We start from the raw sequence: 22,323 nt of genomic DNA, 5'->3' as shown, positions 1-22,323 counted from the left end.
TTGACAGTCTATTTGAACCCTAAGCCAGGACTCCCATAGGATCCCACCGGGGCAATACCTTAGGAGTCTGCGTCAGAATTGACCGAACCTCGCCTGAAACATAGTTCGAATCCACAACCGCCTGGAAGGTATACTCATCCATCCATCGATCAGTCATAACAAACCAACCCTTCTCTCCAGCAGCCTCACCCCACGAATTCTCCACACGCCAGCGAACAGGCTTATCATTCTCGAGATGTACGGCCGTGATAACCATAGCGTGAGTCATGGATGACTCCCCGCTGGCGAGGCGCTCAGCCTTGTTCATGCCAAGCGAGACATTGAATCCGAGCTTGAGGTCAAGGAGACCAGTATCCATAACACCAAGGGAACTGTCAGAGAACTTGCCCACATCGCAGCCAAAGAAGACAGGGTGTCCAGCTTTGAGCATCGAAATAACTGCTCGCTTGAGCGTCGGCATCTCAACATTGACATATGTGAGGGGTTGACCTTCGACCACGTTACCGAGTCGGTCAACAGTCAATAACCGGTTGTACTCATTACGCGGATCGTTGACTAGACTGAACATTCGTCCTGGGGAAAGAGTAGGACCACTAGTGCGCGACAGAGGTCGAGTCTGGGACTTCAGAGCCTGCTGACCAAATTCAATCGGGGTCTTTCGCACTTCACGAGCAGTCCCACTGGCATCGTAGTATTGCCAAACGAATGGCTTATCAGGGCTCGGCGCAGGGCCCAGCAGAAGAGTAACGAGCGAATGAACCTCCTGGAGGAACTTATCCTTGCTAACAGAGAGTAAATATGCAGCCTGGGGATCTCCTTTCTTAGCAGCCAGCTTGCGGAGGGCTAATGCTTGCTCTCGCAATTTGGCTGTGAGGAGCCAGTTTAGCTTAGAGCTGTTCTGCGCGTGGTATGCATCGGGGTACAGTGTGTGTGGCACAAGTCCGTACTTCTGTACTAGATTGGCGACCATATCCCACTGGCCACCGTCGGTGACTGGATCCTCGTAGAGTTTCTGGACCAACCGACTAGAGAGATCTTCGTCTGCAGTAGCGATGATCTGCTCGAAGAACCAATTCGCCTTTTCGATTTTATCCCAGTAGTATAGATATGCTTGACTAAGCTCAAATTCTTTTAGCTGGTAGGCCTTCATGAGCGGTACACGGAAGACATTGGTTGAGGCAAAGAGCCAGCAACGTCCGGAGGAGCGTTGGTTCGTGATCGGTCCTCCTTCCACTGGGATGGTCAGATTGAAAAGCTGCAGGTCTGACCGCAGAGCTTGGCGATCAGTGAGAAGCTGTGTGTAGGGCTGACTGGCGAAACTGGAGATCGCGAGGCGGTTCTGTTTTCATGAAGTTAGCAAATATCAATTGTCTTGCGCGTATTGCTTCAAACCTTGTCATCACCCAATAGAGTCTGGTTCCAGTCATTCACATGTGGGAGAGCCAAAGTCTTGATTCTGTCTCGGACAGGATATACCAAAGAAGCTGTTATTTCGTCAGTAAAGAAGACAGGCATTAAAGATCATAGGGAATGGTTCAAACGAACGATATTCAGTATATTCCTGTTCTACATTCTGACCAGTGATAGCAACCTCCATCTTCGATGAAGGTGCCTTTTCAGTGACCTGCTCTGGCTTAGAAAATGGGGAACCCATGATAGTGTTGATTGTCTGGAGGAATATAAATTATCTCCTTCTCACGACGTGAGAATATATGGTTGAGAGGGACAGGGAGAAGATAGACCACAAGGTACTCCCGGGGTGTGCGGGGAAGGTATGATGCATGATCACCTTGATTGGCGTCAGTTGCAGTTGCAGTTGATTGTGATTGGCCATAAACCCCATGACTCCCTTGCATATCAGAGCTACACTTGCTTATCTGGGCCTTGAATAGCCGTGCGCCTGTAGACTTCATATCGCTCTTATTTGGTTGGTGGGGACTTGATCTTATCTGGTGGCACTTCGCCTGTGATTTAGGCAGCCTTGAGATGTCTATGCAACCTTGCCGGAGTCTATACGCAGAAGTATTACCAAGAGCCATTGTCATTACTTTAAACAAACATGGTGCAGCCAAAAGGCACACATTTGAGAAAGTATGGACTCGAATGATCATCGTTGATCTGTGTAGCATCGTCTCAATCGCACGGACTGATCATCAACCCATTCATGCCTGGAGCCAAATCTTGTTGCATTATCTAGACATTGTCATTCCGGAGTACAGTTTTTGGCCACGATGAGTACTATTACATTCCGGGGCGGACTAGTCTGCGGTATCACTGTATCTGGTATGAGCTCAGCCGCTCTCTTGTTTGCATTGATTAAATCAACCACAGTGAACGAGAGATAACCACTCCTTTACTGTACGCTAGCAAATAGAATTTAGCCAAGCAGGATACTTCTTAGGTACTGACTTTGTCCATTTCATGGCCAAAACATGTGGATTTTGGATACCCATATTGTCGCCTGGCCTTCAAGGCACCAACATGTGGCGCACGCACCGCCACAGCGGAAGCTCAGATCTTGCCGGACCTCAAATACCATACCTCACGACACATCTCCATCCACACCTGATACCACCCACAATGTCTTTCCTCGGCGGTTCCAGCTCCTCCAGCTCCTCCAGCTCCAGCGATGTCAAGGCCAACCTTGTCCAGCAGCTCCAGCAGGAGTCTGCTATGGCCAACGCCCGCATGTTGATCAACGTACGTCACTCGCGACACCAGCCATCACACCATTGCACCTTTATTGTCATCCCTGTCGGACTAACCTGATCATTAAATATTTAGAAAGTGAACGAGAACTGCTTCCGAGCCTGTGTCCCTACCCCCGGCTCCTCCATGTCTGCTCAGGAGAACACTTGCCTGTCCAGCTGCATGGACAAGTACATTTCCATGTGGAACATCACCAGCCGCACCTACATCAACCGCATTGGTGTTGAGAGCAAGCGCATGGGAGGCGATGCCAGCGTTGTTGCTTCTATGGGCTCCGGTCTTTAAATGGGGATAATGAACGAATGGATATGAATCCCTGTTGAAAAGAGAGCTGGATCCCGGAAGAAGATGGAAACGGAGATCAAATATGGAAGATCTCGAAAGATCTGTGTATGAATAGAAAAGGCCAGGGGCCCATGTACATTATTCGGTCGTGGTTCTTTTGGCTTTAAATTCTGGTTGACCAGGATAGAGAATCGGCGGAATACATTCCACTTTATTTTATGTATATGACCGCAAGGACTCAGGTAACCCCAAAAAAAAAAAAAAAAAAAGAAAACTCGATTTCAATTGCTGAAATATACGATTCACATAATCCATCAAATGCCATTAAGCTGGCTTATATGATATCAATCACACCTGTTTTTCCTCGGCGATTCCGACTAGCGCCAGTGCCATATCCAGTCCCGAGCGGGTGATCGCAACGGTCTTTTCATATCTCGTCATAAATCGTACAAGCACTTTTAGAAGTCGGGGAAGAGATGCCCGTATCTGTGGGGAATGTAAGTTCATGTCATGCCAGTAGATATGGGAGTAAACGTACGCATCTTCACCCTCCACACCGTAGTGCTCCGTCTCTTCGGGATATTTATCGTACTGGCTTGCATCTCCCTGTCCACCGCGAATTGGCGGGATATAGGGAGCGTCGATATCCTTGCGCTCCAAGCGGTCCCAGGTGACCTCGGCGAACCAGGCGTGGTTCTTGACGTCCTGGGGTCCGCCATGCAAGTTGCCCAGACGCTTGGTGAGATCGGCAGTGATCAGCTGTGACAGGAGATCAACGGCATCATCGTGCAAGTATGGCGGGTATTTGACTCGGCCGCGGAGGATGTTCTCGTAGATCTTCACCGGGGACCCGCTATCCCAGAACGGGGTAAACCCGCACAACATCTCAAAAATGAGAATTCCCAATGACCACCTACCACAAATTGGGTTAGAAATGAGTTTTAGGGCTGATGCAATGCATTTGAAAAGGGAGGAAACATACCAATCGACGGATTTGTTGTATCCCTTCGAGGAAACTACTTCGGGGGCGAGATAATCGGGGGTTCCGCACAGGGTCCAGGTAATATCGGGAACATCCTTGGCAAAGCCGAAATCTGTAATCTTCAAGTGACCATGACGGTCCAGCAATAGATTCTCTGGCTTCAGATCTCGGTAAATGATCTGATGATGGTGCAAATACTCCAATGCAAGCGTCACTTCAGCAGCATAGAATTTGGCAACGGGGTTAGGGAATCGCTGGGAGAGAAAAAAAAGGCAAAGATAAGCCAAGTGTTCACCGAAATGGGGAGGGGAAAACCACTCACTTGTGACTTTCGCAGCAAACTGAAAAGCTCGCCACCTTCAACAAAATCCATTACCATGTAGAGGTTCCGTGAATCCTGCCAGGTTCCCCACAATGTCACTAAGAATGGATGGCGAACGCGATTGAGCATCCGACGTTCATCATTAGTGTGCTCAATCTGCTTCATCTTGACCACCTGGGCCTTCTTCAGCACCTTCATGGCATAGAAGCGATGATTGTGCTTCGATTGGACCAAATGAACTCGACCAAAGCTTCCTGTGCCCAATGTGCGCTGCAACATAAAGTCCCCCTGCGAGTACTTGCCCCGAGTGGTACGCTCTTGGCGGGGCTGCGACTGCGGCTGCGGCTGCGTACTAGGTGTCGCATTTGAAGTGTGGGCGGGGGACTGAGTACTACTACCGGCATTGGCCGGAGTATTTATGAGGTTATTGATGCTGGCGGCATTGTTGGAGGATTGGGCATGGTGCTGGGAGGATCCTTGCGACGGCTCGGCGGATTGCATGGAGGCGCCTTGACCTTCAGCCTTGTCCGGGTTAGCGTCCGGGTTGGAAGAGTGATCGGATCGGTCAGAATTTGCTTGGGGCAGCTCCTTAGACAAGGTCTGCGAGTCCTTTGTTCGCCGCTTCTTCAACAAGCCTCCTAAGCTCGGCATGGAGGACGGTTGGTGAAGGACATAAGAAGGGAGGAGAGTCCGGAGAGTGGGGAGGGGCACCGACGGCCAGAATGACGCATTGATCTCCCCTTCGGGACAAGAAACTCCACTAGATAGTGTTCTCTGCTAAACCTAAGCAAAATTGGTATTGGAATTGGGCGTTGGGATTTGGAGAATGGGCTTTTAGAGAAACTCTGATTGAGTCGAGTCGTAAGGGTATTCTGTCTCTACGCAGTCCTCGCCCCCATCTGCTTGTTTCCCGCCACAAATTGAAATACTCCGCTTAACTCCCTTCATCAAACAGCTACTGTACGACCTTTGTGTTTTATGTAAATTGCCTTGTATTTGCCCCTACAATTCCTCCACAATCACCCCAAAATTTAAACTATAGCAGAGATCTTGATGCCCATAGAGGTGACGGAGAAACCGGATGACGACGATGACGTTGCGACATGGTGAGTCCGGCATACTGGGGCCGGGGCGACTTTCATGGATAATCGTCTCCCCCCAAGATAAGCTTTGGATGCATGCGGTCAAGATATGAGATCAAAGTAAGCGTCGGCCGGAGAGATTGACTTTGTAATGAGGCCTATAGATCTTAAGATCGAATTGCTTCTTACTATTTGCTTTTGGATGAATCCAGCGCGATTATGTCATCAGGTGCTTTATGCCTGAGGTACGGGGCGTCAATACGAGGCACTCAGGTATCCACAAATATCATTATCAGCAGATAGCGCAAGTCTAGTCCAGTTAATAACTTTCTTCGCACCTCCTTTCACAATGGCTTTGGTAGCGTATTCCGACTCAGAGGGCTCTGACGCTGAGCCAGACACCAACCCAGCTCCCGTGGTCGAAAAGCCCAAGAAGTCCGACACTGGCGCTGGCTTTCAGATCGATCGCAGCAACCCGCGCAAGATCCGCGTCGCACTCCCGGAGCTCAAGCCCGAACACCCTACAGACCAGGATGCCGATGGCCCTGCGCGAAAAAAAGCTCGATTAGGTGCAGGATCAGGCGGGGCGTTTTCAGGATTCAACTCCTTTTTGCCTGCTCCGAAACGTACTGCGGAGAAGAAGGGTCCTGTCGCCACAACACGCAAAATATTCAGCCTGAAGACTGGCGCCACCCCAGGTTTTGACCGGGAAGCCGATGCCGAATTTAAATACGACCTTGCATCAAATACTACTGCTGATGCGGATGGCGCAGGTGAAGACATTCCAACACCCGGCAGTCTGGGGCAAACCGCAACCGACACAGACTCGGGAGCGTTTCAAAAGACGGAGATTGGAGAGGTTAAGCTGCAGGGTAATCCCATGATGTTCAGACCATTATCTGTGGGACGGAACCAGAAGAAGAAGAAGACCACCAAGGCAGCATCGTCTGCCCCAACACCGACACCAGCCAACCCACAACCTACAGAGAAGCCTGCCACGGCTGCCCCTCCGCCACCGAAACCCAAAGTCAGCCTTTTCTCCTTATCATCGGAAGAATCCTCATCTCGAGCAGAACTGCAGCCAGCCGCAGTGGGTACCTACGAGCCTTTGGTATACACCACCGAAGCTGAGGCCGGGCCAGCCCCCGCCCCAGAATCAGCACAGGACGTTCCATATTCCAATCCTACCACAGCACCATCGCACTCGCTAGACAACATCGCCAATGATCTGAACTTATCCAAAGGAGAACGACGCCAGCTCTTTGGCCGGAATGCGCCGCCTATGGACTCCCGTATTCTCACATTCAACACGGATAAAGAGTATGCCCATAACCAGGCCCTGGCAGCCACGGAGTTGGCTGGTACACAGCACCAACCGGTTCGTACCATCAACACAGCTGGAAAGCACAGTTTGCAGCAGTTGGTCAATGCGGCAACTTCTCAGAAAGAGGCCTTGGAGGAGAACTTTGCTACTGGAAAGAGGAACAAGAAGGAGGCTGGGTCGAAGTACGGTTGGTAGTTTTTGCATAGCGTTTCGAGTTTACTGTGATACCAAAATTCAGTCCCGATTTCTTTTACGATCAATGATAACTCCATACTGGTGCTGCTTTTGGAATTTGTGCAGCTGAAGGGTGTACCGAGTAGTTCATGAGATCAGAGTTCCGCCAAATAAGAGTCCACGGCTATCGGTGGATCGATGATTGCAATTTGGCTTCAAGTTTGTAAAGCAAACAGTCAAGAGTTCACCAATGCATCCGTAGGAGATACATCTATTATCTTATGTTGATTTGTTCGATTCCTACCTTTCAATGTCTTCATTGGATTACTGGACCACAGGTATCACGGCTTTTTCCTACAGCAAATTGTCAAAAATAATGAGAATAATGCAATGCATTTTGAACTAGACAAGCAAATCTATCTCTATCCTATACAAAAATCAAACCCAACGCCCAAAAATGAAAATGTTAAATACAAAACTCCAAACATTGCAACGCTTTTAGTAGATCATAGATCAAGAAGAAACATCAACAACCTCAGCGAACCACTGCTTAAGCGCAGTAGCCAAAACAGAAGGCAATTCGCGAACATCTCTGACGACAAGGTAGTAGGGGAAGGGGAAGTCTTCGAGATAACGCTTCATCTTCAGCTTCATCTCACCACCAGACTCAGCATCAGCCTCGAAGCTAGCCTGGGAAAGATCAAGAATAGAGCTGCCCTTGACAGCATCAACAATGATGAAGACAATCATAATGCGCTCCTCAAGAGCCTGGCGCACAAGACGACGAATGGTATCGTGATCCTCACAGATTCCATCAGAGATAATCAACTCAAGCTGCCAGAGATCTGCAGATCCAGAACCAGGGGAACGCTTCCAGCGCGCCTCACGGAAGAGAGCGATGGAGTCGGCAATCAGCTTGCGCACATTTGTACCAGTTTGCTGGTAGCTGAAGTGCTGGAAGACCTGCATACCAGCCTCGGAGGAGAAAGGCTTGCCGAATTCGTGGGCCACGCGGACGTGGTCCTCGTCACCGAATCCAAGGACACAGAGGTCACCTGCTTCAAGCATGCTCAGACTCTTAGCAACCAGGGCTAGTGTCTCAAAAGCGAGCTGGCCACTGCCGCTGCCCAGCATAGACTTGCTGTCATCGACGGCAAGCATGATCTGGTAGTTACGCTTAGAAGGAATCGAGCGACGCATCCAGATCTTGTCGCGCTTGTACTGAGAGGCAATGTAGGGAATGATTCGCTTGATGTTCAACCGCTTACCAGTGCGGAAGTCACCACGTAGCTTGGTAGCCATGGTAGGAGCGAGAATGAGACGCAGCTGCTCAGTGAGTGATAGAGAAAGGTCGTTTGTAGCTGATTCGTAGTGAGACCAGAGACGGCGGGCTTCACTTTCGGGGGTCAATGGCGGAAGCGAAGAAGAGAGATGAATAGCCGCGAGTTGCGAGTCGACTTGGTCCAATTCCTCGTTCACTTCTTCGACGCCTGGGGCACCATCCGCACGGTCTCGGGAAGTTTGATCACCAGGGATGAAAGCTCCAGCTTGGCCATCTGTTGGGACGGGATCACGATCAATTTGCATCTCGTCCTGAAGTTGATTGTCGATGGCATCTTGGTCCTCGGCAGTGTCCGGAAGAACATCATTTTCACCAGGCTTGATGTCCGACTCTACGCCCTTGTTCTGGTCAAGAGCCTGGGCCTGGTCGTCGTTTGCTTGTCCAAGAGCTTGTGTGTCGGCCTCATCTTCATCGTCCTTGAGATGCTCAAAGTCGGCATCCGCCATATCGGTATCCTGAGGCAGAGGCTGTGAGTCCTCTTCTTCTTGTGATGGATTCAGCACTTCCTTTTGACGACGGTGCCACTCTTCGAGAATGTCTCCGAGTTTCTTGAAGGCCTGGATCTGGGGGTCGTTGGGAGAATTGTCTTCACCTCCCCCAGCATCGCGACTGGCTTTACTTTCCTCGCTATCCTTAGCAGCACCGTTTTGTTCTTCGGCACTAGCAGTGGGATCGTTGGAGCCACTCTCCTGTTGAGCGTTTCCGGAATCGCCCTTGTCTTCGTTCTGATCTTGGTCGGCACCCTGTCCACCAGTGACAGCTTCACTGGGCGCAACTTCATCGGCCGTGGCCTCATTCTCGTCACGCTGGGCAAGGAATTCATCTTGCTCAGGCTCCTCTGGATCTTCGCCACCAGCTTGATCCTCCTCCTCCTCGTTGCCATCAGCTTGGCCTTCGTTGGTATCTTCTCCTTCGTCCATTTCCTCATCTTCGCCAGGGGCCTGGTCATCTGCTGCCATGTCTGCATCCTCCTCTCCAGCCTCGTCATCTTGGTTATCGCCCTTTTCATCCTCTGGAAGGGGGCCCATGTCATCCATATCGTCCATACCATCATCTTCACCTTCGTCATCACCACCGTCCATATCATCGCCATCAAGCTGCATTTCTTCGGGCAACTCGAGAGCTTCTTCCTCCTTTGTTTGGGGATCGGTTACTTCCATATCTTCACGGCCGACGGCTTCGCCTTCATCATCGGGATCTTCCTCTTCTTCGTCGTCCTCCTCTTCCTCGCCATCCTCTTCTCCTTTCTGGCCCTCCTCGGCCTCCTTCTTTTGCTCTTGAGCGGCGGCTTGCTCATCGGATTCAGCCTGGCCCTTGCCTTCTTCATTCTCTGCTTCCTTCTGCTGATCATCGTTGGCACCATCCCACATCTTTTCATCAACGGCGCCAGCATCAAGTTCGTCAACACTGCCTGTTTCCTCATCGAGATCGCCCTCCTCTTCATCTTCATCCCCATCCTTGTCCTCCTCCTCCTCCTCCTCCTCCTCTTCCTTGTGTTCGCCAGATTCAGCATTGAGCTCTTCCTGGTCCATGTTCACAGCATCGGCAGAATCGTCCATCTCTTCATTGGCATCTTCCTTGGGCGCCTGCTGAGCAAGCTCCGAGAGGTCTTCGTCATCTCCAATATCTTTGCTGATATCCTCCGCACCTTCGCCGTCACCAAGGCCAGTTCCGCTCTCCATTTTACCGTCCTGGCCTTGCTCTTGGGATGATTCAGCTGGGCTGCAGAAACCTTCAGAGGCAATTTGGACGAATGCCTTGGTCAATGTGTAAGAAGTCTTGCAGACCTCGCGGTGAACCGCGATGAAGCGATTGACCAGCTCCCTGCAGATGTCGTAATATCTATTGGCAATGGGCAAAACGCTGGCAACCAAGGCAGCAGCTCGTTTGAGATCGTTGTCATTATCCAAGTGCTGCATCTGCTCCAAGACAGCCTGAAGAGACGAAGTAATTTCGTTGATGTGAACAGTCTTTGATGCACGAGAGAAGAACTCATCACTCCGTGACAAAGCGCCGCTAAAATCGATGGAAGTTGGCACGTCTTTCAATTTCTGCAGGCCGACAAGCATCTTATCAATGGCCGCCAGAAGGCTGCTATCGAACTTCTGGATGGAGATACCGGGCGCAATATCTGTACTCATGTGGGCATGGTCAGCCATACCTGGCAAAGACCATTTCCGAATCTGAGTGAGAGCGAATGATAGATCCGGACGCTCACATTCCCACTCCAGGACATCTGATGAGAGCTGCTCGAGTAGCGCGTGTGCTTTGTCGGTCAACTCTCTCTGCTTTCGGGAGACAATACCAGCAGGGAGTGTAGGAAGCACATTGAGTGACTTGAGTATCTCCTCAAGAGCAGCCATTTGAGAAAGAAGTCCTTGAATGATGGAAGATGCATCCAGACCAGAGAACTTGGAGTGCACTGCAATGACCTCAGAACCAACCTTGAGAATCGGGATCAGCCAGGCCACCTTTCGTGATAGGAAAGCTTGTCTTTCTTCAACCATGACATAGACCTTGGTGAAAGAGGTCGATTCGACTGTCCAAAGGCTCTCCATCTTTCCAATGATAGCCTCAAGAGATGCCAAGCCAGATAAGGCAGGGGAAATAAGGCTTCTCTGGCGGCGAATCATGAACAACAAATGCTCAACAGAACCCATGCTCCTGGAAACTTCCACGTTGGTCAACTCGTCAGAATAAGTACGCGAAGCCAGACGAGCGCGTGGCATCAAATCTAACAAGCGATGGAAATAGGTGTCAGCGCTGTAGATGGACTTTGATGTCGCAGTGCCGGCTTCGAAAGCAGCACTCGTAGCAAGAACCTGTGCAAGTGATACCTGGGTTTCAATCAAGCTACTTCCGGCATTGCGCTTGACACCCATTTCAAAGACACGTTTCAAAGTGTCAGCATAGAGACGACGTTTTTGAACCTTCAGATGCTGCACGTCATCCTTGTTGTCTTCGGTAAGAGTTTTTGGGGTCTGAGTCTTGAATTCGTTGATGCCCTCAATAACGGACACAGTGAATTCATCAAGATCATTGGCAATGTCAAACTCCAAAGGAATTGCCGCATACAGGTTCTTCATGTTGCGGGAGGTACCCTCGGGATTTTGGAATCTGAGGGGTCTGGAGCTCCAAGCTTTCGTCTCCTGAGAGGAAAGCAATGCTTCGGGGAACACGGTGTATGCAAGGGCCTTTTTCTCGTACTGGGAGACACCTTCTTCTCCCGAGCTATCAGAGAGGCCTTGTTCAATGACTGGATGGACGAGCTGGGCAAGAGCCGCGCGGTACTTCCGAACCAACTTGAACAACTTTACGTGAGACCTTCTCGCACTTTCTTTGAGAGCGACGATATTGGTGTCTTTCCAACTAGCCAGCTGAATTTGCTCCTTGATATCCTTCTCGAGCGTAGCTCTCTTGTCCTGCAGGATCTTTTCCACCAAAGGTTCAAATGGCTTGAAGTGGGAAAGGAAGTTGGCCAACGCTGAAGCGAGCGGTTTGAGGCATTCATAGTCCTTGGCGAAGATCAGAAGAGTGGCTCGGAAATCCGAGACAAGCTGAAGGCGACGAGTGAATTGACCAAGGGTGGTGGACATGAAGAACTGTTCCAATGTTGAGATAACACCTTGGATGTGCTGGCGCATGTCTTCCTCGCCAGACTCAGCCATCTGAAGAGGGACGGCCAGGAGGGCTTCGTATGCGACAAACCACCAAGCACTGACTTCCTCTTCAGAATGCTCTTTTTCGATATCCAAGAGCTTCGCCCAGGTAGTCAACTCAAGGCGGCGCCAGGTAACGGTCATTGTCGTGATCTCATCGTAAAGAGAAGCGGCAGAATATTCCCTGCTGGCGACGAGCTGCCATTCATGAACATAGGAGTGAAGCTTTTCGACTTTAGTCAGGAATTTGGCCACAGGCTCAGTGTACTTGAATTGGAGAATTTCAGAGCAGCAGGTGATGACATCCTGAAGAACAGCATGTTCTGGCCATGCAGTTTGGATTTGAACAAAGCGTGCTTGAACTGAGAGTGTGAGATTCACAAGTCTGCGGGCCTCGGCAAGGTTGGAATCAGTGTAGAAATTGTAGTTTTTCTGTCGATCTTGAGACTCTTCAGCAACAACATCATCAAGAAGTAGGAGAACCACAGGCAGGTGGTTCTGGGCCAAAATTGGAGAGAAGTCTGTCTTGCTCTTAGACCATAGAGAACCCAGGATCTTTCCAGTCTCCTTGACGAAGGCGCGCATTGCTGTTCCTGTTTGGCGATCGCTAACAAGCTTTGCATGTAACGAGGCTAGTCGAGAAGCAATGAGCCTAGGGTCGAGTTTACCGACATCCTCTGCATTTGGCAGGCTCTCCTCTTCGAATGTAGGGAAGAGCTGATGCAGGTCCGCTTCATTGACCTCTTCCTCGTCCTCCCACGAACCCTTGTAACGGTAGAGTTCTGATTTTTCGGCTTCCTTCTCTTGGTCCTCGCGGAGCCTAGTCTTCCATAGATGATGGAAATCAGCAAACACATGACGGATGGTATCGCGACCAGATCGAAGTTCAAGGATGTTTGCATCAGCGTCCTTGGCAGCCCAGAGCGCAGAGAGTTCGTGAAGTCTTATTTCAATGACATTGCCTTGGCTTGGGGATTGGCTCGACTCGGCCTCAGAACCAAAGGTGTTCTCGAAGGCTGGGTGAACGGATCCACCCAAGAAAGGAGTGCGCGTGCTCAGATACTTGATGTCTTGGATATCATCGAGCTTCTCATCCGACACAGAGCTCAAGAAAAGACCAGTGTCGAGTAGTTGGAGGAAGCGAACCACGGGCTCTGTGATATCATCATATGATCTGTAGTGAGCACTCAGGCGGCTGCTGAGCTGGTGGATGTTGTCCCGCATAAGCTTTACCATTTCCTGCGTATTCGAAGATTGATTGGCCGACTGAATAAGCTGCTCTGGGCTTCGGTTCAGAATGGAATTGATCAAGTTCGAAAACTCCCCATGCAACAGACCAAGTTCAGACTTTTCCGGACGAGTGACCGATGATGGAGGTGGAGCTGATCCCAGTTTGCGAGTTTGCTCTTCAAGAAGAGCAGACCGCAGAGTCGAAGTCTGGCCAGAGAATGTGGCCTCAAATGACAGAATGGCATTTGATTTGGCATGGAACTCATCCAGGCGTTGTTGGTGTCTCCTGCGCTCAACGACAAGACCAAGAGACGGATCGAAGACCTTATCAGGAACAAAAAAGCGGAGGAGAATGACTGCCAATTGGACAGCAGCCAAGGCCATAGGATGAGCCATACCCTCAATAGGAACTACGTTAGTTGTGCCTTCGAGAGGTGAAGCCAATGACTTCAGAAGAGAGGGTAGTGCGACCTCGGCGAAGCTTTTGAAGAAATGGCCGTCTCCAATGTTGTCGTGTAATCTTATTGAGAGAGACGACAAATCACATGTGCCATCTTTCTGGATGACTTGCAGGGCAGAAACCAAGCCAGCAAATGAGTGGGGCTCGAAGAGGTTTTGGTGGCAGCCGACCAATTCGATTGTCAACTGGGCAAGGACGCGCTGGAAAGTGCGCAACTGTTCTTCGGCAATTTGACGACTGCCCACGGTGAGTGCTTTTGATAGCGCTCGTTTCTCAGCTTGGAGAAGGTCCATTTGACCCAAAGTTGTAGCTCCCACTGAGGTCAGCCTATCCAACAGGGATAGTGGAAGAACGCCACCGATGGCTAAGAAGGAACGGGATGAATTCCCAGCGCCAGTAAACAACGCAAGTCTATTGAGAAGTTCTGGAACCCCGCTCTTCAGGCTTGACGAGTTGAGTGAACGAGCAGGGCGACCGGCAAGCAAAGAAACCATAGTTTGGACTGCCGAGTCGCGGTTTCCTTCATCGGCAACAGAGATATCGCGATACTGACAGAGGGCCTCAAACGCTTCCGCAAAGTAGGGGTGCTGTGGGGAATCAGAACGTCGTACAGCCTGGCCAAGCTCAGTAACTGTTTGCTTAAGGCTGAGCACAAGAGCATCTCCATCGGCGCCGTCCAAAAGGATGAACCGTTGAGCATTGATCAAAGAGTCCCAAACGGTGCTGAGTTGAGAGATGTCAACTCTTGTTTGCAAGGCAAGGGCAGTGAATTCGGCCACAGTTTGCTCCAACTCAATAAGAGAGTTCAGTTGCTTCTGGGAAGATGGTGTGACATGTCTCCAGGAATCCCACATTCTTTGCATGCTCAAACCAGTCGTCATCGCCCAGCCAGCTTGGAAGCGAGCGAGAGCCCGGGAAAGAGGTGCTTCCAATGGCTTGAGCAACGTTGATGAGCTCAAGAGGGATGCGAAAATCTGCCGACCAACTTGAAGGTAAACTTGGAATTCACCCTCCTCAACCTTCACAACATCTGTTGCACGGTAAATGTCCCAGCACAAGCAAATGATGGTACTCAAGGCGGTGACAATGTCAGGAGATTGAAGGCTGGCTTGATCTAGACCCTGGATGTAGTCATACAAAGCCTGACCACAATCCATCAGGAAATGGCTGACGGGCTGTGTTGTATCCTTCATTAATGACTGTATGCGGTTTGATGCCAAAGATCGCTCGAGGCTGGTCATCTGGCTTGGCTTGAGCTCCTTTGCAGACTCATTGGCCTGGACCAAGCTTTGACGAAGACGATGAATCTCAAGCTTGAACTCCTCAAGGTAGGCTAGAACTTTGAGACTTGAGCGGTAGTCTGAAGTTCCAGTGATCGAGACCAGAGGCTCGTTGGTCAATGGATGAATAGGCTGAAGAGCGCCTTGAATGCTCAAAGAAGCTCCCGCCATGACAATTTCGCCCGCGATGACACTGAGGGGTTGCCATTGAGCTTTGTCGTGGAGCAGTGATTCGTATCGTTGCAAAGCACTGGAGACAAGGCGATTCATATTGGCGTCATCGGCATGGGGGAGATGAGTGGGAGGCAATTTTTGAAGATAGGACAGATCTGCAGGAGATAGGTGATCAAGGCAAACATTAACCGAGTCGCTCAAAGTAGCGAATGGCAATGTAGCATCCAGATTCCAGATATGGCGCAATCTGTAAAGAGAAGACTCGCAAGTGTAAGAGGGGCCCACCACGCTAGGAATATCCTTCACTTCATTAGACATGAAGCAGATCTCAACACATCGGTTTCGCATAGCGCGCGACAACTCTCCATTGCGAGGATCCATGGTCAAGAAGATACGGAAATTGGGATGGGGAGTGACAATTCGGGCCGATCCGTCCTCGGTACGCTGCTCGTTCAGAATAAGGGTACCGTTTGGTTCGGTCAGGGAATTCAGTCTGTCAAGGACAGATGGGTTGCAAAGGTTGGCATTGTCGAGGACCACCCAGTATCCATTCTGGACAGCTCTAGTGAGAACACCTTCGGTCCATTCAAATCCAACCTTCATCTTGTCAGACCCTTGGATCGTGTCACGTAGTTTTTGGGCTCGCTCAAGGAAGTCGTTGAGCGTTGGGTCGGAGTAAGATTTGCAAAGATCCGAAAGCGATGAGATGACGGTTTCTAATGAAGTCTCTGTGGTCTGGAAATGCTGGCAAATTTGGAGAGCAGATCCAACGGCATTCGACACATCACCGGTTGCAAAAGAATGGATGATCTGATGGCGCAAGAATCCCTCCACATCATTGACGAAAGACGACACCTCTCTTCGGTGATCGATCTGCTCGAAGCCACCAATTAAATCCATTGTATCAGTGTCTGCGCTGAGAGCCAGCTCCTCCAAAGTTGCTCCATTGATAGCGGCCAACTTGCGGATCAAAGTTGTTTTGCCACACCCGGCGGCACCAACTAAGATGCTGGGCCAAGAGTTGTCAATGCATAGAATGAGAGATTCCAGGATGTGGAGATCTTTAGGCAGAATCTTCATGTGCGGCTCAACAGAACGCTGTACAAGACGGTCTCGAGTCAAGATTCCAAGACCGACCTGCAGATGTTCGGTGGTAAGATTGTGGAAATAACTCTTCTGAACACTGTCAGAGTCCGTGAAGATGCTATCATAGATTTCAGAGACCAATTGTCGATCCTCTTCACTCCGAAAACGCTGACTGATAACAATGTCCAAGAAGTGCTTGGTAGAAATTTGCAGGTTACCCCGATCGGCCAGCTGGAGCCACCTCTGGATATCTCGCAAATTAACCTCCCAGGGTCCGCCAACCATCCCGAGTCGACGGTCTGTGACGATCGCCTTGTTCAAGGCAGAGATGAAATCGACCAGCCTATCAGTTTGGATCGAGGGACTTCCAGGGAAAAGCCTAGCACAAATCGTTTTCAGATCCGAGTCAGTAAAGCTTTCGGCATAAACGACAGTGAAACGGTTGACGAAGGATGCAGGCAGTCCCTTTCTTCCACCGCCTTGGTGGTGCGGATTTTGCGCGGCAAATAGGACGAAGTTCGGGTGCCGCTTGAAGGTCTGGTCAAGTTCGGCAATGTAAACTTGTTGTCTGTGATCCAGGCAAGAGTTGAGACCCTCTAGTACAGATTGAGAGGCAAGGTTCATTTCGTCCAGTAAGACCCAGTCACCGCGCTGCATGGCTCGTAGGAACGGAGCATCTCTCCATGTGAATTGACCAACATCTCCACCTTCGACAGGAACATCAGAACCGAATAGGTCAGTAAGATCAGTTTGCTCCGAAAGATTGATACGAGTGAGAGGCTTGCCAAGGGCTTTTGCGAGGGCCATTACTAGTGTCGTTTTACCGACACCGGGACTGCCTTCCATGAGAATAGGTTTTGATGATTGAAGTCCACGGGCGATTCTAACACAGTTCGCGATTGTGGTTGGCGCATCCATTGTGAATTGATGATCAGGCTCTGTCTCTCCCACGGTGGGAAGCGAGAAGGGCCCAACTTTCAAGAATCCAGGCTCCAAAGTCACGGTTGATGACTCCCGGTAGATAGCTGAAGCATTGACCTCGAATAACTCGCTCAGCTTATCAAGACAATTCTGTCTATTGCCCTCTAAATTGTTCAAAGAGACAGCAAGCATCGCAGCGGGGTTGGCACCGAGAGTGTCGATGAAGACCATGGCAGCACCTTGGATGATGGCAAACAGGGGGTCATCAGATTGATAGGTATTAACAAAGTCGACCCAGGCGAGAAGATCACGAAGCGATAGGGAAGTGGTTGATGTGTTTTGGAAAGTTGTCTTGAACCACACCGCGAACTTCAACATTGCCTTTGCTACCTTTTCGTCTTTGGCCTTCAGTCTCATTTGCAGAATTGGCAGAATGTCCTCGTCTTCAGACAGTTGTGGGGCCCAAATCTCGGTCATACGGTTACGAAGAGCAGCAGAAAGCTCTCGCTTACCATAATCACCTCCAGGGTTCATAGTTGACAAGAATTGGAAACCACCATCCGCCACAACCATAGAATCGATAGGACCTTTCTCGGCCAAGAGAATAGATCGGTGAGGCTCCAGAACACTGTTGAGTCGTTCCAAAACAGAATCATCCGCAAGAGAAATTTCATCAAGTAAGAAGAATTGACCGGTCTTCATAGCCGTAATGAGGCTTCCGTCAGACCATTCAAACAGCGCATTACACCGGGTAATGTTTGTTTCAATTCTGCGCAGAACATCTTGGTCTTTCTCTAGGCGTTGCTCTGGACTCAGGGCTGAAAAGTCCTGCTTCAGCTGCTCGAGTGAAGAAGAAGCGGGCTGATCTCCGTGAATGAGGATTCGAAGGTCGTCCATAATCTGCTTTTCAATAGCCGCCCGGTTTCTGATGGGTCTCTGGGCACCAATGAGATCACCTGTTTCCAAGTTGACGTGAGCATTCATAATGAACAGCTCTCTCTTGAAAGCTTCAGCAACGGCTTGACAGAGCTGTGTTTTACCACAACCTGTTTCTCCAACGAGGAGAACCGGCTCGTTATTCCTGAGTGCTTTCGAGACTAGAACGAAGAGACGTCTCATGGCCTTTGTCCAAACAACTTCACCAGGCAATTGGTTCATCTGGGGCACATTCTTCTCTAATTGCGCAGTGCTATACAAAACATCTTCATCCAAGCGGACTTTCATGACTTCTTCGATCACACTCTTTACAGCAGCCTTCTCCTGGGGATTTCGCACACGTTCGGCAAGAAGCATGAAACCGTTGATGGCCAATTGCTCTTTGTCATCCGCATCACGAAGGGCCCATCGGAACAGATCACGCAGAGTGGCAAAACTGTTCTTCTTCTCGAAGAGGCGGTTGGATTGGCGGAGCAGTGAGAGTTTTCGATAGACTGAAACAATCCGTGTGCAGAAAGAGGGGGCGATCTGAGACCTTTCCTTCAAAATGTACTCCAGTTCACTTTCCGGGATATCGTCGAAATGCAATTCCAGGAAACGGTTTCGGAAAGCACGAGAAAGAACTTTGCGACCACCATAAAGACCTGCAGGATTCTGCGTAGCGAATAGCATAAAGTTAGGGTGCGGGTGAACGACTTCCTGGGTTTCAGGGATGAAAAGCTCGCGATTGTCATCCAGGAGTCGATTCAGTGCTTCGAGAACATCTGAAGGAGCCAAGTTCAACTCATCAAGAACAATCCAATAACCGTTGCGCAGCGCCTCCACCAAAACACCCTCCTGATAACGTAGGCTTCCATCATCTGTAGAAACGTATGATCCAAGGTATTCCTGTAGATCTGTGTGTTCGTGGTTGTTGATACGAACAAATTTATTACCGGAAACTTTAGCCAAGTATTCAATCATACTTGTCTTTCCTGCGGATGTTGGACCTTGTAGCAACACAGGGAAGCGACGAGTCGAGCTAGCTCTCACAAGGTTCTTGAGGTTTTTCTCAATGAACGGAGTGATGATGTAGTGGGGTTGTTCTTCTGCGACGAAAGGACCGCGGCGCATCCAGTAATGCTTGAATTGAACATAGTCATTGCCATCCGCAGGTGGCTGAGGAGTTTGGCCAAGAAGAGATCTTGCGTTCTTTGCGTTGCTGAAGATATGTGTTTCAAGAAGGGGAACCAAGGCCCGTTCGGACTCTAGACTCAACACGGTCAAGAAACTCATACTAAAGCCTTCAAAAATTGCCCGACGTAAGCCATAGACATGAGCGTGGTCAATGACGTAGATCAGAGTGCGAACAAGGGTTCGAATACTGAAGTGCGGTTTTTGTCCGGCACCATCGGTGAGTTTGTTGTCAATGCTGAGCTTCTTGGTGGCCATGTATAGCTGCGCAAGGTCTGGCGCAGCCCGCGGGTCGCGAATCGTCAAGTCTCCAAGGTACTTTTGAATCAAAGCGAGGAGGTCATCAATATCGGTATCTGGGGAGTGTACATAGAATTCGGTGAATCGAGACCGCAGGCCAGGCGGGAGATCTCTTTTTCCAGCATCTGTTGCGGGGTTCATGGCACCGAAAATGCGGAAGTCAGGGTGACCAAAGACTCTTTCGACATCACCAGCCTCGGATAGAAGGACTGAAGGGGTTCCTTCGCTACCGTGATGCAAGAGACTTGCGATGTTCTCCAGGGTATCTGGCGACGCCAGGTTGACTTCATCTAACAGAACCCATTCACCATTCCGAAGTGCTCTCACAATCTTTCCTTGGACGAATGCGAATGCAAATTTGGCATCGCCTTGAGAGACTTGGGCTTCAAAATCGGCGAGTTGTGATTCAAAACTCTCCCATCGCTGCCGCAGGTGTTGATACTTTGGCGAGTCCAGCTTCCTCTTCTTGGAAGGTTGTTCATCGCTATTCTCAATCTCCTTTGGTTTGAAGACACCGTTCGACAACCGCACAGCCTCATGCCACAAAGTCACTAGGCGTACCCAGTTTTCAGATACCACACACTTGGAAACGGAAGACAGGAACTTTTGGTTCTTCTTCGCGGAAAATGTCAATTCAAATAGCTGGTTGAACTCATCCAACATTGGAATTGCCATTGTGCGGATGCTGACAGGTTTGAAACCTCCCAGCAGATCAGTGCTCTCACTCTGCTGTGACAGATTCACCACGGTGAGCTTTTGCCGCATCAAAGTAGCAAGCTGTTGAATAACAGTCGTCTTTCCGATACCAGTCTCTCCGACAAGCAAGACTGGCTCTGCCATTTGGATTGAGGCGGCCACCTGCTCCATGATTGACAAAGCAGATCTTGTAGAAGCAAAACGAGATGCAGCCGCTGCCAGCTTCAGTGCTGATCCACTTGGAACCTTTATCTTCTGGCATACTTCACGGCCAAGGACCAGGCTATTGTTCTTGTCTGTGTAAGTCGGAGTCCGTTCATTGAGACAGAAAAGGGCTCGCTGGGGTGAAATTTGCAATGCCTCTGCCACGACAGCGGCGAGAGAGCTTTGCATCGATCTCTCCGGGAGATATTTCAGAAAAACGTCAACAACATCGAGGAATATTTCATCGTCGATAGCTTCTGGCGTAGGTTCATATCCGGTTTTCGCGCCCATGCGTTGCAACCGGCGGTGCAATCGACTGCAGAGTTTGATCAAGTCACGGAAGCCAGGTGTGCGACCCTGGGATCCTTTGATTGCCAGGCTTCCATGGAATGCAGAGCACACTCTCGCATACACATCCATTATCACCGGCACTCGAGATTCCAAGAGAGGAAATTTTTGCAAAATAACATCTCGCATTTCCTCAACAGGGAGAGACGAGACTTGGACTCTCTGCCATAATCTACTGCCAAGCATCGAAGAACTCGGAGCAATCTCCTCACCGGCAATGTTGTATGAGGATTTCATTGTCGCAATAATCTTGAAGCCTTCGGCACACTTGATTCTCTCTCTCCGACTCGCGATAGTCAACTCTCCCCTCTCGATAATTGGCAGAATGAGACCAAGAACTTCGGATGGAGCGCGATCAAGATCTTCAATCAAAACCCAACGTCCTTCTCTCGCAGCCTTTGTCAATACACCCGGCTGCCAGGAAAATGACCCTGTCGTCGAAGACGTGGCATACATTCCAAGAAGACTTTTCGCATCTGTCTGCTCATTGAGGTGCAGTGTGACCATAGATTCTGCTTGGCCCATCGTAGATGCGATATCATTGATAAGCGACGTCTTACCTGAGTTGGACAATCCTATCAACAAGATAGGCTTGAAGCCCAGAAGCGATTTTGCGATACGGCGCAGATTCTCCGTCGTGGTCGGAGTCTTCACAACTGAAGATGACGACGACGGAAGTCCGTCTTTCAACCGAGGAATCAAGATGCCGCACACATCAGCAGATCTAAGTGTAAGGGATTCCCGTACCCGGTCCACCATTTCAGTAATTTCACTATCCGATCGTGATGATCTCTGAAGTTCAATGGTCTTGCTGAGGGCCTCCCATCTACGCTCTTCCCATAGGCCCAAAAGGCGGTAATCAATTGTGATTCCCTCCCACTCTCCTCCGATTGGATCCGTGCCGGTGTTGACGCGCAGCATACTCTCGCTGGCGGCGTCCGCCGCATGCATATACATGGCAAAGCATCGCACGGCAAGGTATCGAATGACGGGATCTTCGTGCGGGAACAGAGATTGGAGCTGGATCGGCGACACGGCTTTTGAGAAGGTTTCCAAGTCAAATGAAAGAAGCCGAAACAGGGCGAGGAGGAAATTTCGGGTGCTGCCGGGGTCCAACTGTCGCAATGTTAACTCCTTTGACCCAGTCAGCGCCGAAAGAGGTCCGGTTTGTGACAAAGCATATTGGCCAGCGAAGGATCGAAGGTATGAAGCGGTCGGGAGGATGCGAGCGAATGCGGCCAAAATCTGAATATGGTCGGCCTGAATATCGGATCGGAGCCATCGGGCTGCCAAGTCGACGGCAATTGGTTCATATAATCGAAAAATGCTCTCTGTGAATTGTGTATTTAATGCGCCGAGCGCAAGCGCGTGGAGCTGCTGAGTCCCCGATGATGACCGAATGAGAGATGTGAATTCAATCGGGAGCTGGTTCAACAGCTCGGACTCTGATAGAGTCCTCTCGTAGACGGGTCTTCCATCCATTCTGAGACCCGGCTGCGTAGAGGGAGCTCCTTTGATTTGTAAAATGTGAAAATTGTAAATGCTGTAGCGAGACTGAAATTCCCCGTTACTTTTTTTTTCTGCCGCGTCCTGGCGGTCCAGCCCCACCCACTCCAGTTACCGCCCATCCTTAACT

General features: G+C 50.1%; 5 protein-coding genes across 5 annotated transcripts; 2 read left to right on the top strand and 3 right to left on the bottom strand.

Moving 5' to 3' along the window:
• Positions 1-19: 19 nt before the first annotated feature.
• On the bottom strand, positions 20-1,654 carry N7503_010209 (C1 family peptidase; the record flags this gene model as incomplete). Its single annotated transcript, XM_057069755.1, has 3 exons — positions 20-1,339; positions 1,393-1,484; positions 1,546-1,654. The coding sequence occupies 3 exons, from the start codon at positions 1,652-1,654 to the stop codon at positions 20-22; spliced, it is 1,521 nt and encodes a 506-aa protein (XP_056916366.1).
• Positions 1,655-2,580: 926 nt separating this feature from the next.
• tim13 (protein translocase subunit TIM13) lies at positions 2,581-2,994 on the top strand (the record flags this gene model as incomplete). The annotated part of the gene is made up of 2 exons (XM_057069754.1): positions 2,581-2,700; positions 2,785-2,994. The coding sequence occupies 2 exons, from the start codon at positions 2,581-2,583 to the stop codon at positions 2,992-2,994; spliced, it is 330 nt and encodes a 109-aa protein (XP_056916365.1).
• A 257-nt stretch (positions 2,995-3,251) lies between these two features.
• On the bottom strand, positions 3,252-5,108 carry pkaC (cAMP-dependent protein kinase catalytic subunit pkaC). Its single transcript, XM_057069753.1, has 4 exons — positions 4,299-5,108; positions 3,977-4,230; positions 3,533-3,907; positions 3,252-3,480 (listed from the first exon to the last, which is right to left on the bottom strand). Exons 1-4 carry the CDS (start codon positions 4,947-4,949, stop codon positions 3,453-3,455), a joined length of 1,308 nt encoding a protein of 435 aa, XP_056916364.1. The 5' UTR covers positions 4,950-5,108; the 3' UTR covers positions 3,252-3,452.
• Positions 5,109-5,729: 621 nt separating this feature from the next.
• On the top strand, positions 5,730-6,899 carry N7503_010206 (PRCC domain-containing protein; the record flags this gene model as incomplete). Its single annotated transcript, XM_057069752.1, has 1 exon — positions 5,730-6,899. One exon carries the CDS (start codon positions 5,730-5,732, stop codon positions 6,897-6,899), a length of 1,170 nt encoding a protein of 389 aa, XP_056916363.1.
• A 492-nt stretch (positions 6,900-7,391) lies between these two features.
• N7503_010205 (AAA family ATPase midasin) lies at positions 7,392-22,169 on the bottom strand (the record flags this gene model as incomplete). Its single annotated transcript, XM_057069751.1, has 1 exon — positions 7,392-22,169. The coding sequence occupies one exon, from the start codon at positions 22,167-22,169 to the stop codon at positions 7,392-7,394; it is 14,778 nt and encodes a 4,925-aa protein (XP_056916362.1).
• Positions 22,170-22,323: the final 154 nt, after the last annotated feature.

The sequence above is a fragment of the Penicillium pulvis genome (genome assembly GCF_028828015.1).
Source record: "Penicillium pulvis strain IBT 33274 chromosome Unknown scaffold_8_segment0_segment0, whole genome shotgun sequence".
Taxonomy (NCBI): Eukaryota; Fungi; Ascomycota; class Eurotiomycetes; order Eurotiales; family Aspergillaceae; genus Penicillium; species Penicillium pulvis.
The sequence above is the reverse complement of the archived record's forward strand: the minus strand, read 5'-3'. Positions and strand labels throughout refer to the sequence as shown.